Consider the following 17,569-nt stretch of genomic DNA (forward strand, 5'->3'; position numbering starts at 1 on the left):
CTCAGTTTCCTCATCTGTAAAATGAGCTGGAAAATGTCATATCACTTCAATATCTCTACCAAGAAAAACCTCAATTAGAATCATAGAGACTTGGACACAACTGAAAAATGACTAAACAATAGCAAAAACTTTTAAGAAGCATTTCCTCAGTTGATTCAGTAATAACTATATGATGTAGAATCTACAGGTTTTATTTTCCATATTTTTCTTATTAAATTGAGGCTCTGAGATTTGATTTTTTTTCCATATTCATACAGCTAATAAGTAGAAAAGTTGGATTTGAACCTAAGTTCTTGTATTCAAAATTGTATTTCTATCATGGTATTTCTATTTCACAAGCCAGGAAAAGCAGTCATTGGGTTAGTGTTTTGACTGTTAATGGATAATAAACTATTGCCAAACATGTATTTTTGGAGATGGAAGCATATTTCCCATCCAAGCAAGAATTGGAACTTTACATCATCTTTTTTTTCTTCCAAAGATTCTTAGCTGTTTTTGTATCATGAATCTATTTCACAATATAGTGAAGATCACATATGGGCTTCCCCTCAAAATGATGGTATTAGATGCATAAAATAAAACATATAGAATTACAAAGAAAACCAATTATCTTGTAATACAGTTATAAAAAATTTAAATTGTTTCATAGACTCCAGTTTAAAGACACCCACCCCATTCCTGTTGCTTCCTAAGCAGGCTGAAATAAAGTGGTTATGTATTACTGGAGGAGGGAGATTGGAGAAGTAGGTGGAATATCAAACGGGAGCACATTAAGTTCAAAATGTTAGAAATAATGCAAGAAAACTTGTAAAAGCTATACTTTGAACAAAAAGTTAAGAGCATTAAAGAAATCTGAGTCTAATGAAACAAGAACACAAATTGAGGAGACCTTAAGAATGGTTACCTTTCTTATATCACAGATGCCCAAAAGGACAGCTTGGCAGCAAAAAAAAAAAAAAATTTTAATTAAATTAAATTAAAAACAAAGAAACAAACAAAAAAAAACCCCTGAGACTTCTAGACTGAAATGAGAGGCCAAAATATCTGGCCTTAAGGAAATCATCCTTCTACTGTCCTTTGACATGTGCAAACTACATCTAGGTGTTATATTCATTTCTTGTGAATTTTAAGAAGAATACTGACATTCTTCTCTAGAGGAAGATGAGCAGAATAGTCAAGGTCCCTGAAAACTTTAAAATAATGATTATGAATATTTATTAAAATATTAATATAAAATAACAAGAGGAGAAATAACCAACTTCATATATTTGCTAGCTAGATGAATTGGAGAAGCTAAAATGAATTTATATTGACTTTATATTGCTTAAATCTCAGAGAGCAGAACTAGAAGCAAAAACTTCTAACAATCAAAACTCAATCTAAAACTGAATTAAGATACCCTGAGAAGGAAATGCCTCTCCTTCTTTCCTCACTAAGATGTCTTGCATGACCACTTCTGAGGGAAATTTTTGAAGGTACTTCTATTCAGCTTTCATTCATACTTAGAGATTCTATGATTCTGAGTAAGGTTTATGGGACCACAGACTCAGAGATTTAAAATTAGAAGGGATTCTCAAGGCCAAATTATCTGATCCTTTCATTTTACAGATGAGGAAACTGAGACTCAGATAAGTGAAGAGACTTATTATGCCAGAACTAGAAAGTGGCAAAGACAAATTCAAACCCAGTCCATCTTATACCAAAACCTTTACTTTTTTAGAAGTACACACTAAACAGTGATTGGTGGAAGCTACTGTTATAAACTTACATACCCAATTTTTAATATGTTCAATTCACCCCAAATTATTTTCCCCATGCTGCTTTTCTTTCCCCACTCCCCAAAATTATTTTTCTCTTACTAGTTTCCTTTTATTAACTGGCTTCTTTTTATATACAAAAATTTACCACCCCAAACAATCTTCTGCCTATCATGGGAAGGTATCTGCAGTATTTTAATGAAAATTAGTGGAAAAAATAAGATTCACTAGAAAGAAATATTCTTCATAACAAACTTTGCTGAACACATCTTTTCTCCCTCTATACCATTTCACTTAATGACTTCATCAACTCCCTAGATTTAACTACAATCTCTGCAATGATGATTTGCATATCTATTCATCCTGCCTCAAACTCTTTGCTCTCACATATCCAACCACCTTTCAGAATCTTGAACTGGATGGATGTCCAATAGACATCTTAAAATCACTGTGTCAAAACAGAACTCCTGTAAATCTCCCTATGTTTTTGCCTTCCTTGTTATTGTAGAGGACAATACCATTCTTTCAGTCCCTCAGGCACAAAACCTAGGAGTCATTCAACATGCCTCATTCACTCTCACCATCCCTCCCATCCATTATGTCTAGTGTATTGCAAGGCCTGTCAGTTGTACCTCTCCAACATCTCTTCAATATTCCTCCTTTGTCTTTTCTAACATTACTACCATTCTGGAATAGGCCTTTGTTACTTCATACCTTGGTTACTCCAATAGTCTTTCTGCTTCAAGTCTTCCCCATTCTGGTCCATTCTCCATTCAGCCCCTTAAAATGTTGAAAATATCACAAAGGAAAATTGAGCTTCTTATAAAGAATCCCATCTATTAACCCTGCTTGTGTGTTGGTATGAGGACTAGACTTATGTTTCATTGTCAGAGTGAGCTCCCGTGTGAGAAAATTCCTTCCATTAATCCAAGTCTGATCCTTCACTTTACTTCTCATCTCAGAGCATTGTCTGGAGCATTGGAGAACTTAAATGACTTGTCCAGGATCACACAAACACTTAAACCAAAGTCTTGTTTCAAGGCCAATTCTCTATCCATGATATAATACTGCCCCTTGGGTATTATATTTATTTAATGCAATGGCAAACATATCTTCCCAGGCAAATCACTGCCACTAACTGGCACAAGCTTTCAGCTTAATCCACTGGGGAATTTTATTTTCTGTCAGAATGCACCTCTGGTTATATAATGAAAAACAATGGGAAAATAATATTTCCTTTACAGATCATCTTGCTGGGACACATTTGTTTTGTAAAGTGAGGAATATTTGTACTGTCTTTCCATTGAAAGTAAACCTGAGCTCAATAGGACTTGTGTGTGTGTTTCTTTAAGTTCCCATGTCTTTTTCCATTAAGAATAGGAATGTTAAATGTGGTCCCCTGGACCAATTCCAACTTGGGCAATTGCATTCTGTCTACTTACATTCCCTCTGCTTGGTGGAATTCTTCCCCCTTTGGTTATCATCACTGCAACTGGCATGTTCTTCCCCAGAGGTGGCTGCATATTAGTGTAGGATAAAACAACTGGGCTCTAATTTGTTAAGCTAATAAAGTGCTTTGGGGATGAAAGGTACATTTTTTCACAAAAGAGAAATGGGCCTTCATGATATTATGTTTCTCCATGTGGTGAATTTGTACTATAATTAACATGCAATATCATTAGCAAAAAATGGAAGACAGCCCGATTTCAATGTTAAGAATAGACTATATAGAATAGGAAAAATGGGTAAGTTTTTATTAAAAGCAAAGAAAATAACTTCCAAATAATCCCCCAAGCTAAGTTATTTTATTTCTTTTTTTCCCTGAAGAAGGCAGATACATATAATTATCAACCGGAGTTATTTTTAATGTTTAACATGTGAACTTTGGTTGTAGACTAAAGGAATATAGATTATTCTACTTGGCTGTTAAAAGCTCAGTGACATTTTTCTTCAAAATAACGTCTTGCCTAGTATCCTTGATGAGACTTGTATGAAAAGACTGGTGTGAAAGCCAATTTGAGTTTCAAAGTTAGGATTATTAATCACCTTGTGGAATCTTACATTGTTATTTCCCTCTCATTATTCTAACTCAAATCTGTCACCAAAGCTATTTTGCTCTGTAGTTGCAGTAACTATTGCCAAATAATTATACACTTGTCACAAAATAAACCATAAATTGAATCTCTATGATTCATAGTGCAGAGCTTTTCAAATGTGAGCCCCTAATGATTACAGAAAACAATGAGACAAAACATACTTTTTCAGCAATCTGAGATCCATTCACCATTACTGAATCTATTGTTTTGAATAGGGAAAAGTGCACTGTGGTCCTTTTTTGCACCTGGACCGTATACTTAGCCAAGTTTTTTGGCTTTTTTAACTGGCGTTAAACTAACTAGAAATTGAATGTGTGGAAAATGATAGAAATTTAGTTTGCCTCCTGGGAGAAAGATCTCTATTAGCAATCTGAATTTTGTAGTCTATAAAAATCTTCACCCTTCAAAGGGATCCTGTACTCTCTAAGCCTAAATCTTAAACAGGCCTACAAAAGTTACTATATCAGGGTTGAAGGTACAGGAAATAGGATGTTATGTAGACAATCACTGAGTTGATTTCAGATCAATCAATCATATGTTTCTCTTAGAATTTAGAAATTCCTGTACCAATATATTTCATTCTCAGCAAGACACAGTCTAATTTATGACTCTGCTGACAATGCCACTTTAATTAATTTTATTCATCCTATTTCTCTTTCCTCTACTCTTCATATCTCATCTGTTTGCATTGCCTAGATTTTAATTAAAAAACCTCTCCTCTCTAAGGAGCAATCTGAAGTGGCAAAAATAATCACTTAAAATATTACAGTCATTAAAAAATTGGCTGTGGTTGAAGCCATGCATTTTCAATTTTCCTACAAATGATGTTTTAGCTTCCTTTTAAAGTGCACTTTGTATCTGAATCGTCTACCACCAGCCAGCCTGGCTATCAAAAATGGTCTTCCAGCTGGGTGGGCTGAGTGACAACTCCTTAATGGAGGAAATTGATGACTTTCTGCTCATGTAGAGGTGAAGGCATACTGGGCAGATTTCTTTCCATCTGCCACCAGTCTTTTGCAAGCTGGCATTGCCCAAATGCCCAATATACTAATTCCAACAAAAAGGATGTCGCCAAAAAATAAATTGTAAGGCTACAGCTGTCTGAAAGAATCATCAGGGCCATTAGGCCCCAGGGAGATAAAATGAAGAGGTACATCAGTGTTCATCTTTGATGAAAACCTAATTAAACGAGGGTAGAGGTGATTGTGAATTCTTTAAAAGCACAGAGGTGAAGTCATTAACATTTGCAGCATCGTATAGGGAGCAACCTCAGGAAGATGTTACCCTGAACTGTAGCCAAGGACCTGATACATGGAGGAATGTGCACTGATGTTTCCTGTTGATGTTTTTGTGAATGGCAAAATCTCATCATTTAAAAACACTGTGTTCTGCTTGTCAAGCAAAGGAAATCCATTCAGCAGCAAAAATGGAAGCATGCATTTAATCAACAATGGAGGTAGAAAGAGGAATGATAATTGAGAGTGATAAACAATGGAGAAATCCATTTATGTTTAAAAAGTTTAAAATATGTGAAAAGCATCTAAAAGTAAGATACATAGTTCATCAAACATAAGAAAAAAATGATATTCAAATAAAGGTGTGTTTGGAAGGTTAAGAAAGGGAAACTTTACCATGCACTAACTGTAGAGCTGAGAATTAATCCAGTCCAGATGTTTGTTCAATTGGTATCTACATCTTGGCAGTCAAAGGCTAATATAATTCCAGTAGCCACATATGGTTTTAAATCATGTACTTGTTAGTTTTGAGTAGTTCTTAAAGTAAAAACAGTTTTTGTAATCCAAAATTTCCTTGATTTTTTTACTAGTCTTTCCAAACTATTTATACATTTGATAGTATTTTATGATTATTTCATTATTAATTGTAATTTAATAGAAACGTGATATGGGTTTGAATAGATGGTTAAAATATGAATTAAAACATTCATCTCTATTTCTATTTTCTGTAGACATTTTCACTAAAAATACAATGTTGGTAGTTACCATTATTTTTATTATTGTTTAGATCTATGATTTCATCAGTGAGGAGAGTTCCCAGAGTGGAAGCTACCTCTGTTAATTCAGATTGGCAAGTTGTAATATACTCTTAGAGAGAACTCTAAGATTGTGGCTTGCCTATGGTCACACACTAATTAAGATTGATATAACATTTGTTGTTCAATCATTTTCAGTTATGTCTGACTCTTTGTTATCCAATTTTAAGGCTTTTCTTGACAAAGATAACTGGAGGTTTTGCCATTTTTCTTCTCCACCTTATTTTACAGATGAGGAAATTGAGGCAAACAGCATTGAGTAAGTTACCCAGGATCACATAATTAGGTAGTGTCTAAGGCCAGATTTGAATTCAGGAAGACTCTTCTTCCTGACTACAGGCCAAGAACTCTTTCTGTTGTACCATCTAGCTGTCCCTATAAGGTAGTAGCATTTATATAACACTTCAAATTTGCAAAGCACTTTACAAATATTATCTCATTTTTTCTCACAATAACCCTATAGGGTGGCTGCTATTTTTATTCCTGTTTTTCAGATAAGGAAAATGAACCTGAAGGTAGGTTAAGTAAGTTCTCCTTGATCATATAAGTAGTGAGTATCTGAGACAGGAGTGGAACTTGGTCCTTCTGACTCCAAAGTCAGCTCTCTATTATGTTACATTTCCTTTAACTCATGTTTTTTATTATTATTATTATATCACTTAAAACTTTAAAAATTGTTTTATATCCAACATTCTTCTGAGATACATATCACAAGTATTCATTTTTACAAATGAAGAACCTAATACTCATAGATTTGCTAGTGGCCATATTAGTAGTTGGGATAATTGGTACCCATATTTCTCTTGACTCCAAGTCTAGCAATTTTCCAAAACACCATACTGTCTCTCAATTGTTTTTAATGTCATTTTAGTTTTCATCTTTAATAAAACAAAACCACCAAATCTCAGAATCTCAGAATGGTATTGAGAGGTCATCTGGTCTTACTCCAACCATATCTACGAATATCCCCCTGTGTAGTATTCTCTGATAAGAGATTATTTTGCATTTACCTGGAAACCTTAGAAGGGAGAACTTACCATTTCAAGAGACAATACAGTCCACTTTTTGACAGACCTATTTTTTTATTTTCTTGTTAAACAAGTCAATCAATCCATGTTCCAGTTCCAATGGAAAAGTTCAGAAAATTATGTCATTAAAAGGCATATGTTATGGAGTAAAACAAGATTTATTGCAAGAATACACAAGACCACTTTTCAACAGACAGTCCCTTGAACATTGTACTGCTCACTTCAGGCTCCACAGTGGCATCCTGAACATCTAATCATCATTTCAGATATCACATTTCTAACTATTAGCACCATGATAAGTATGGTAAGCAATTAACTGCAAATGCATAGTAGAAGTCAGGATGACAAAGCCAAGTATTAAGTGACTCAAAGACTTTCCTTTTAGGGGAAGAGGTTTTATAATCCTCTGGAGTAAGGTGAAAAAATACTTATTTGGGTGGATTCTTTAACCATTGTATTTAGGTAGTATAGAGCACTGATTTTAAATCCCGAAGACAAATTCAAATTTTGCCTCAAGACACTAGCCATGTAACCTTGGCAAGTTACAGCCTTTTCCACTCTCAGTTTATTTATTTGTAAAATATGAATAATAATATCTACTTCAGGGTTCCTGGGAGGATCAAATAGTTTAATGTATTTAAAGCACTTTAAATGCCTTGAAGTTGTATATAAATTCTACATTACACATATATGTACATTCATATAAATATTTTATATTTACATGTACATTCATATAAATATTTTATATTTATATGTAAAAGGTTTTTTTATCATAATTAATTGCAAAACATTTATCAAGCATTTATTGTGTGCCAGGCATCAGATATAAAAAGGGAAAACAAAAATATTTCTTGCTGTTAAGGAACTTTCATTCTAATTGAAATATCTCATATAGAAATGGGTATATTCAGAATATATATAGAATAAGTAGAAGGTAATCTTAGACAGAAGATACATTGGCAGCTAGTAGAATAGCAAAAGACTTTCTCCGGAAAATGACATTTGAGCTGAGTCTTGAAGGATGAAGGAAAATAATATGACAGAATAGAACTAAAAAATGTCCCTAAGCTAGGAGCTTAATCGTTATTCTGAGACACACTTGCAGGAATATTTATTAGAAGAGAAGGCAGAATCTAGAGGAAGTTGTCCATACCTGCCTTAGCTCAGATGGAACAGCCAAAAGTTGAAGAAAATTAATTCTTTGGAAACAGAAAATTAAGTAGACAAGTAAAAATTACACATGAATATTTCTTTATCATAAGGGTCAAATTAAGTGAATTTAGAATTTGAGCAGTTTCATAGGCAGTAATATTGCTGTTGACCTGCTGATGACCTCTTTGGTTAGGAAGTATCATGGTCTTTTTCCTCTATACATCTGCTTCTTTAACATTTTTACCACACTGCTCCTAGTTCTTCCCTTTGGGCCAAATAGACCAAATTAATGTATAACAGCATTTAAAATACATAAAGTTACCCATCATGTTTCTTCTTCCCTCTGCCCCCAACATCCAAAGCCTACTCCAAGATATATATTCTATTTCCTTCAGTTAATTCTCTCATATGACATATTTAGGCTCTTTATCAGTTTCCATTTCTGTGGACATTTTCCAGCTTGTCATATTCTTCATATTCTTGTCGATATTCTTTCTAAAATGTGTGCATCAAGAACTCAACACGTTCTGAGCAGAACAGCCTAGTAGGCCTATCATTTTCCCAAAAAAATTTTCCCAAATATGCTATTTTTTTTTTACCAAAAGCTTAAATCTTTACATTTGTCAAACACATGCATTATAACCTTTTACGTTGCTCTGCTTTACTTATCCATCATTCTACTTCTTAGGCAGTAGCAGTGGTTAATAATTTTTAAGAGTCTAAAGGGGTCTTAAATCCAAAATGGTTAATTTCTGGTGTAAAGTATTGGATTAGGTTTAGTAGATGCTTTGTAGAAAAGTGAGAATATCATACTTATAATACCTACTAACAAGATTATTATAAGTAAAGAAAATAATCTATGTAAAATATTCCCCAAACTTTAAAGCAATTTCTAAATGTCAGTTGTTGTGATTAATTCCCATTACAAACAAACCCTAATTGTCTTTCTCAAAAGCAAGTCAGAAATTAATAATGGATCCATACATATTCTCCAAGAAGGAATTTTCCCATATTCTTCATATTAGTACATTACAAAATTGCTCCTTCATTCTTTGGAAATAATTTGTTTCCTTTCACTATAGAATCCAGTTCAAACTAGGGAGATATACAAGACAATAAATACATATTGCTATGACACACTAAGGTTTACAGGTTGATTTTTCTTATAACACTCTGTGATGCATGTTTTAATATTCCTATTTTACAGATGAGAAAACTGAGACTGATTGCTATTACAGGACTTTTGCAATATTACCATTAAAGCGGTGTTCAAACTGAGGTCCTCTGACTCTCCAGCTATTGTTCTTTCCACTATCCTTTTCATTTCTTCGATTATTTTTTGGGCAGATTTCTTCCACTTCTCTTAATTGTTTCTTGGAATTTGTTTAATTATACTTCACCTTTTATTCTGTATAATTTTCTATTTCTTCCCCTTCACTTGGCTCTTCATTCCCCATTAATGCATGTAATTATAGTTGTTTCTCTTTCTCCCCTTTCCTTTCTTCTCCCTCCTGACCCCCTCCCTCTCTTTCTCCCTCTTCTTTCTCTCCCTCTCCCCCTTTCTCTTGCTCTCTCTATCCCTTTTTCCTCTTTTCTTCTTTTCTTCCTACCTCATCTAACCAAATACAAAATGGATGTCTAGAGTTAAAATTAAGATATTTGCCCATTGTGTCCTAGGCATTGCGCTAAGTACTGAGGATACAAAGGGAATAAAAACCAGTCCCTGCTCTAATGCAGCTCACAAATTAAGGAGATAACTGAAAACTCTCTGCCATGAACTATATATAGCACAAATGGTAGAGAAACAAGAGGAAAGGAACAAGTATTAAGGAGGATTCTTTTAGAAGGTAGGAGTTTAACTGAGACTTGAAGGAATCCAAAAAGTAGAAATGAGGGAGGAGAGAATCCTTAGCATAGGAGACAGCCAGTGAAAAATTAATGAGTTGGAAAATGGAGTTTCAAGGAGGCAAGTATCCCTTGAATTTTAGATTTTATGGAAGGGAGGCCAGAGCATTTAATATTGGGACAAAAAAGGGATAAAGTTACTTGTCCCAGATAAGGAAATCTGGCCTCAGTAGCTTGATTTTCTAGTCTGCTTCCCTAATCAAGAACAACTATAGTCTAGACCTTGCAGTTTTCATCAAAGATGCACTTGTATACTTTAAAATATCAAGATATACTCAAATGTTTTCTTTTTGTAGAAGATATATAGATAAGAATACCAGAGAGACAAAACAAGATACTCTTCTTTCCATATTCAATGATGGGATTATGGAAGGGGAAGGAGCCAATTAGATCCTCTAGACTTTTCTAGGCATTTTAGCTATTCATAAAATTTTTAGAACCATAAAAGACCTCTGACTCATCTGGCCCAAGCTCTGCATTTTACAGATGGGGAAACTGAGGACCAGAGAGATTGAAAAGAACTTGCTTAAGGTCACACACTGACTCAACGGCAATACTATGTTCAAAAGGAGGCCCTCTGACTCCAAATCTAGTGTGATGATATTTTTAGTGTTAAGTAATGACAAAATGGTTTGAAAATATATTCTTTTGGTTGGAATCAGTTATGAAGAAAACATTATTTTGATCAGTGAGAAAAGTGCAGATTTTTCCTTTAGAAAATGAATATAAACTTGAGGAAATTGTTTTATAGCATTCAAGACCTATAATTTTATTAGTGTATGAGTGGGTGTGGAAACTCCTTCAATCTAGTAGGTGACAGAGGTAGGGGTTGAATCCAGGCGTTCTTGCCTTTGAAGCCTGCTCTCTTTTCTATTGTAGTACACTACTTCTCTTTTGTGAAAATAGGCCTTGTTTTGCACTCAAAGAAAAAAAAATGAAATGTATTATAGGATAGGAATGTGGGCTAAATTATCTTATAGAAACTCTGGATTTTATATGATACCACCTATGGTGTAGTAGAAAAATGCTAAAATAAACTTGCAAATTTGAAAAAAAATGATTAAAGTTGGATAGTAGATGACTTCTAATTCCATGTTTTCCATTAAAAATATTGACTTCAATTTTCAATATCTAGCGATCATATAAGACACAGACACAGTGAAGTCAGTACTGAATTTAATAATATGCTGTGCCAATTTACTAGCTATATTGCTGAATCACATCAATTAACTTTTCTGAATCTTCCGATCTATATTTATCAGAAAAATGGCTACCTCAAAAAATTTTAATTAAAATTTAAGGGGAAATTTTGTTATGCCCTTCAAAGGGTAATTGTGAAGATAAGGTATAAGTACCTTATTTAAAAAATAATTTATAAATGCTATTGTCATTATTGTAGTTAGATTTTTTATTTTCTTGTAAACACATGCTTTGCTTGGTATAGAGAATTCCTGGTAAGGAATTTCTTCTACCAATAGAGAACAGCATTTTCTCTGAAATTTATGGTCTTAGTGGCTTTGGGAACCAAAAGATGACATGGCTTGTTCAGGATAACACAACCAATCACACAAATCTCCTAATTGCGACTGTGACTTTATACAAAAATAAAAGCAATTAGAACCCCTATATCTTACTAAATTTCATATAGGTTAAACAAAGCTAATTTCACTTCCTTTGCTGTATAACTCTTTTTAAGTCTACATCCAAGTTCAGAATTTACTCATTCTGACTGCTTTCTTTTTGTTTGCTATTTCAAATAAGATGAGACAGTCTAGAAATATGCTAACACTTTAAATACCATTGCTATGTCTCTATGATGTCTAGTGCAGTTCCTTGATGGCTATAATGAATAGAACTCCAGGCCTGCAGTTGGGAAGATTCCTCTTTCTGAATTCAAATTAGACCTCAGGCACTTATTAGTTAGTGGCCTTGGATAAGTTACCAAATCCTATTTGCCTCAATATCCTCATCTATAAAATGACCTGGAAGAGGAACTGGCAAGTCACTTTAGTATTTTGCCAAGAAAACCCCCAACAAGGGTCACACAAAGAGGGTCCCTACGTAAAATTAGATATGACTTAAAATGACTGAACAACATTAACATAATATATTTTTATCTTATCTATGTATATTATGTAATCATATGTTTATAAAATATATTTAATAGTTTGTTTTTATCGGGCATATAGATACAAAGATACATTTGACTTCCAAATGTATACTTAAAATTTGCAATTCACAAATTATTACAAAGCCTTACTAAAAATCTTTATTCCCTAATACTGCTGTAGTGGTGCACTTTTTGTCAGTGTGTTTATGTGACATGAATAGTATGAGACCATTTTGCATTATTTCTTATTGCTCAACTTTACTTAAAAATGAATTTCCAATTCTAATTGATAGACTGAAAATAAGAAATAATGTGAACTCTAATAACAGGATGATGACCTAGTTTTTCCTTTAATAGAATAAAACTGTTGGAAAACTATAGAATAAAATATACATGATACACGTTACTACTATTCATAGATCTTTATAAAAATATGAAGTTGAGTAAATATTTTAAATGGAATAAAATTAGAGTATTTGAATTAGTGCTTAGTTATAAGATCTTTATATCATATATTTCATTCATTTTTTCCAGCCAAATACATACCTTTAGAAAAGCAAAAGTGATCTTTTCTTTTCAAACATGTTCATATTATACATGGCCCATTTTCTCTGACAATGATTTAGTGTGTCATGTGGTACTTTCTTTAATCATTCAACCATTAAGATGCATTGGTGGCAGAGTTCTTATTATTTCTAGGGTAAATATAGCCTGTGGCTGATCAGAATTCCAGCATCTCATGATAATTGCTCTGACCTTTATCTAAGATTAAGTGTATTCATAGCATTTTACTAGTTTATAACTAAAGATCTCTTTATCTTTCTGGTGTGTAATGTCTGTCTTTGGATGATGCACAGCTTTGTCAATATTTCTATATTTTTCTATTTACTTTTATGGATGCTGGAAGCCTTAGCTTTTGAACTGAATATCAGCAATTTATTAAGTTAGGAGTGGACAAATGCACATAATATGAACAAGATTATCAGGTAATTGTCTCTTGCTGTATTTCTGGAGAATTCTCAATGGTGACAACATAGTAACCATGTTATAAGACCACCTCACTGCTCAATGGTACAATGCTGTACAATTGAAATTAACCAAATGACCATCTTATACAACTCTCAAGTTAGATTCCATACTACACATGCTTTAGATGATTGGAAAATTGAATATATATTTCTTTAGGAAAAGGTTATTTTATTCCCAACACCTTTTCTAGTCCCTGGGTGGTAAATAAATGAATTGAAAAGCTTCATTATATCTCGTCATTCACACAGTAGGCATCTAATTATTGCTTTTAATATAAGGAAAGAAGTCGTTTTCCAGACAGTGACATTAAAAATTAGTCATCTTCCACAATTCTGGAGATCATTTTATGTACTAAAAGAATATTTTAGCATCCACTAATTTCAGGCCTAAATTTCTATAGAACAGTATGTAATATCTTCTTTTCTAAGAATTGTGTATTTGTATATTTTAAAATATAATAAATATGCACGTACCAAATCTTAATATACTCCACAGTTCAGTTCCTGGTCCTTGTTTTTCCTTCTCCCATCTCTGCTTTGGAAATCTCTTATATTTAATATCTTCTTCTCAATATCAATCTCTTGCTGAGACCCAGTTCTATGTAGACATTTTCATTTCTTTTCAGTAGTTGTTTTTTAAAAAATGTTTGATTATATATAGACATACACACACACACACACACATACACACATATATATATACATGACATGGATATATATATACATATATATATAATATATGATAGAATTATACAAATGTCTCAAAAATCTTAAGATAGATAGATACATAGATACATATGTGTATATATATGTGCCAAGGTATACATCATATGTTATGTTTTATACCTCTTATATTTTTCAAAGTCCTTAGAATCATTTTGAACATAATAGTCAATATATGTTTATCAATGAACTAAAAATCAGAACCCAGATGTTATTTGCTATCAGATCTCTATTTTTTGTCTATAAATTTTAAAAAAGATAATAGGTTCAGAGATCTGGAATTTGAAGGGACTTTAGAGATCATCTATTATATCTCCTAAATTTTACAGATGAAGAACTTGAGACATAGGCATGTTAAATGATTTGTCCAAAGTCATAGAAAGTACTAATAAGAATCTAATATGGCATTTGAATCCAGATCTTGTAATTGCAGGAAGATTCATCTTTATACGTTCAAACATCGAATAGTTGCATGAATCTGAGCAAGTCACTTAACCCTATTTTCTAGTTTCCTTATATCTGAAATGGGCTGGAGAAGGAAATGGCAACCCTCTCTAGTATCTCTTGCAACAAAATACCAAAATGGGGTCAGGAAGAGTCAGGCACAGCTGAACAACAACAATAACCACCTCGGATTGTAGAGCAATTGCTCAAGATCTTTCACTCATCTACATCTGTCTCCATGCAATCCATCATAAAGATATTATTAATATAACTCGATTTGTTTAAAGGCCAAAGGGAAATGCTTCTTTATTCAGTCAAGAAGTTAGAGAGATTTCATGTATTAGTAGATAAAAGAAGTGATCATAGAGGAGGAAGTGTAGAACTGACCTAAGGAGAAAATCCTGAATTGGAGTTGTGCCTCTGAGACCATCTGATGTATGTCTTGGATCAATCACAACCTCCCTGTACCCCCCAAAAAAGTAGCTGCAAATTATAGAATATTGATGAGTCCCTGAAGGTTCTCTATTCCATGAAATCAAAGATCTGGACCATATGTGGAAAAGCTACCCTGAGAAATTATTTTCTTTTTTGTGTTTCCATATCTCATATTCAATTGAGGAATGATGAAGGGAAAGATGTTGTATCTTTTGACCTCAGATGAAAATTAACCTTTTGAGATATTTTGCTTCTTCAAGCACCTCTGTCAAGATGGCAGAATAAAAAGATAGACCATATTTGGGATTACCTTGACCTTTTCTGTGTTCCATGTTTTGATTAGCTAGCCATTCTACTCATATCCCATTTACAGAATTATTGTGAAGGACTTGAATGGCAAACCAGCAAAGTATAGAATATTGAAAAGGTCAATGTGATTTAATCCATAACTATAAAGCTGAAAATATGTGAAAATTCATTTTTATACCTCATGCCCACAAATAAGGATTGTGATAAGATTAGAAAATCATTCCAATTAACAAAATTCCTTTCCATTCAGAACACTTTATTGAGGAAGTCAAAGCTCAAATGATCTTTTGATCTCTTATCTATAGGAAATTAATTAATAATAAGCCTAGCTTAAAACAAGATAAAACAAGGGAAGCACAAATGTTTTAGCAATAATTAAAGACCGGCTTAAAAATATAATAATTAAATAATGTGAATAGGCTTTTTAGTTGTTAGTTTCATATGTAAACTTATGTGTGATTAGCCACTTAAGATTTCAATCCCATTATAAATTAGAATTCACTTTACAGCTATAAAACTCACCTGAAAGCAACTTCTTTTGCTTCTTTTTTTTTTTTTTTTTTTAATATATAGCATAGCTGCCAATCAGATGGAAACGCCATTTATTTTCATGGAACCGAAGGCAGTGAGTTCAATTTTGCCACTACCCGGGATATAGATCTTTCTACAGAGGATATACAGGAGCAATGGTCAGAAGAGTTTGAGGACATGCCCACAGGGTAAGTAACTGTCTTTGGTGGCCCATGTTGATATGTTTTGTGCAACATTTGTTAAGAAAACAAAAAAATTTATCTAAGAATTATATACAATCCAATGAATATTATTTCAGTGCAGTGCACTTTTTAAAAGCCCATGAAAAAGAACCTTAACTGTGATAGTGATAATTTTAGTTTTCAAAAGTAGGTAGTTCATACCATTTGTAACCTTTCTATTATAACTCTGTATGTACTCGAAAAATAAAATTGTAAATTTTCTTTAAGACATTCTAACTACTGTGTAAATAGAAATAATTCATAATTTTGGTACATTTAAACTGTATTTCAACAAAATCAACTTTTATTTTGAATAAAATAATTTGTTTATTTTAGTAAAATTCTTCCTTTTATTCATATAATCGAATGTATGCTGGTTCAAAGGAATGAATATAGTCTCTAGAATCTCTATATAGAATAGAATCTCTAGATGTTATAGTCTGGTTCTGTTGTGTATGACTTTTAAAGAGTTCTCTCTTTATCTTCCTTGCCCTTGTGCTTGGAGGATCAGCTCTCTGAGAGTGTATTAAGCATGAATATAGACTTTTGCCCCTCTTTTGGCACTTTTAGCAAAGAAATATATGTTTATGTAGTGTTTTAAGGTTTAAAACTAATGGCTAATATTTATGTGCACTTTAATTTGGCAGGGTGCTTTATCCTTACAATAACCCTATGAGAAATGAGAATAAGAGAGATCATTTGACTTGCTCATGGTCACCTCTAAATGCTTAAATTAAGATTTTAACTCAGGTTCTTCTGACTCAAAATTAGGCTTTCTGTCCTTTACACCATCTAACCACCTACAAAGCATTTTCCTGGCAAACTTTTGAGTACTTTTTATATTTTCTAAGGAATAGCTCAATGACTCAGCTAGGACCATAGGATTATAAAATCATAGTTTGAGGCAAAACACGTTCAAGGTCTTTTTTGAGAAATTCAAGTCCAGAGAGAGTCAAAATACTATTAAGTGTCTGAGGTAGAATTTGAAATGTCTGAGTAGCACTTAAGAAGTAGGTCTTACTTTAAGCCCAGAACTCTTCCTATCACTCATCATTTATGCTACCTCTCAGTGTAATAATGGTTTATAATGATGATAATAATATGGGCCATGATAATTTAACTTTTTTCTCATTCCTCCCTTTATTATTTAAAGTAAAGAAGGAAGAAGAGAAGGGGGTACTGCTGAAATCAATTTTCTCTCAGTTCTGAAAGCATCCCACTGCTAGATTAATGTGAAGCATTTTATTATGTGTAGTGACAGAGAGGAAGCGATTAGAAATTCTGCTCGTGAGCATCCTGCTGCATTCTTAGTTTTCCTGCACAAGTTTATTGAAAATTTGTCTCATTCCGTTCCCCAACTACCACCACCCACACAGACAATCTCTCATTATAAACTCATCAGTAAAACTGATCCAGCAGAAATGCCATCTGAAATGCTTTTTGAATATATGAGTTACCAAAGGGAGATTTAGTGCTTTTATAACTAACTTCATGGTCACTTTTCTATTTCTAGAAGTTATTGAAGGGAAGGGGAGAGTATGAGCAGTTAGATGGTACAATGGAGTGGAATGTCTAGAGTCAGGAAGACATGAATTCAAATCAAGTGTGAGATGAAACTATCGATTCCTCTAAAACAATGGTTCTCCAAGTGTGGCCTAGAAAATCCTAGGGTCTCTGAAATCTTTTCAGGGGGTCTAAATTTTAAAATTAGTTTTTGTTTCTAATATGGAAATATCAATAAATATGACCTACACAACAAAAAACTCTTTGGACAGCTCCT

At 33.1% G+C, this 17,569-nt stretch overlaps 1 protein-coding gene across 1 annotated transcript in view; it reads left to right on the top strand.

The window, feature by feature from the left end:
* The window catches only part of RELN (reelin), a 526,398-nt gene that overhangs the window by 273,413 nt on the left and 235,416 nt on the right, over positions 1-17,569 (top strand). The window contains exon 11 of the mRNA XM_074268428.1: positions 15,611-15,756. Coding sequence (XP_074124529.1) covers positions 15,611-15,756 — 146 coding nt within the window. The remainder of the gene's footprint in view (positions 1-15,610; positions 15,757-17,569) is intronic.

Source organism: Sminthopsis crassicaudata, chromosome 5 (assembly GCF_048593235.1).
Source record: "Sminthopsis crassicaudata isolate SCR6 chromosome 5, ASM4859323v1, whole genome shotgun sequence".
NCBI classification, from domain to species: domain Eukaryota; kingdom Metazoa; phylum Chordata; class Mammalia; order Dasyuromorphia; family Dasyuridae; genus Sminthopsis; species Sminthopsis crassicaudata.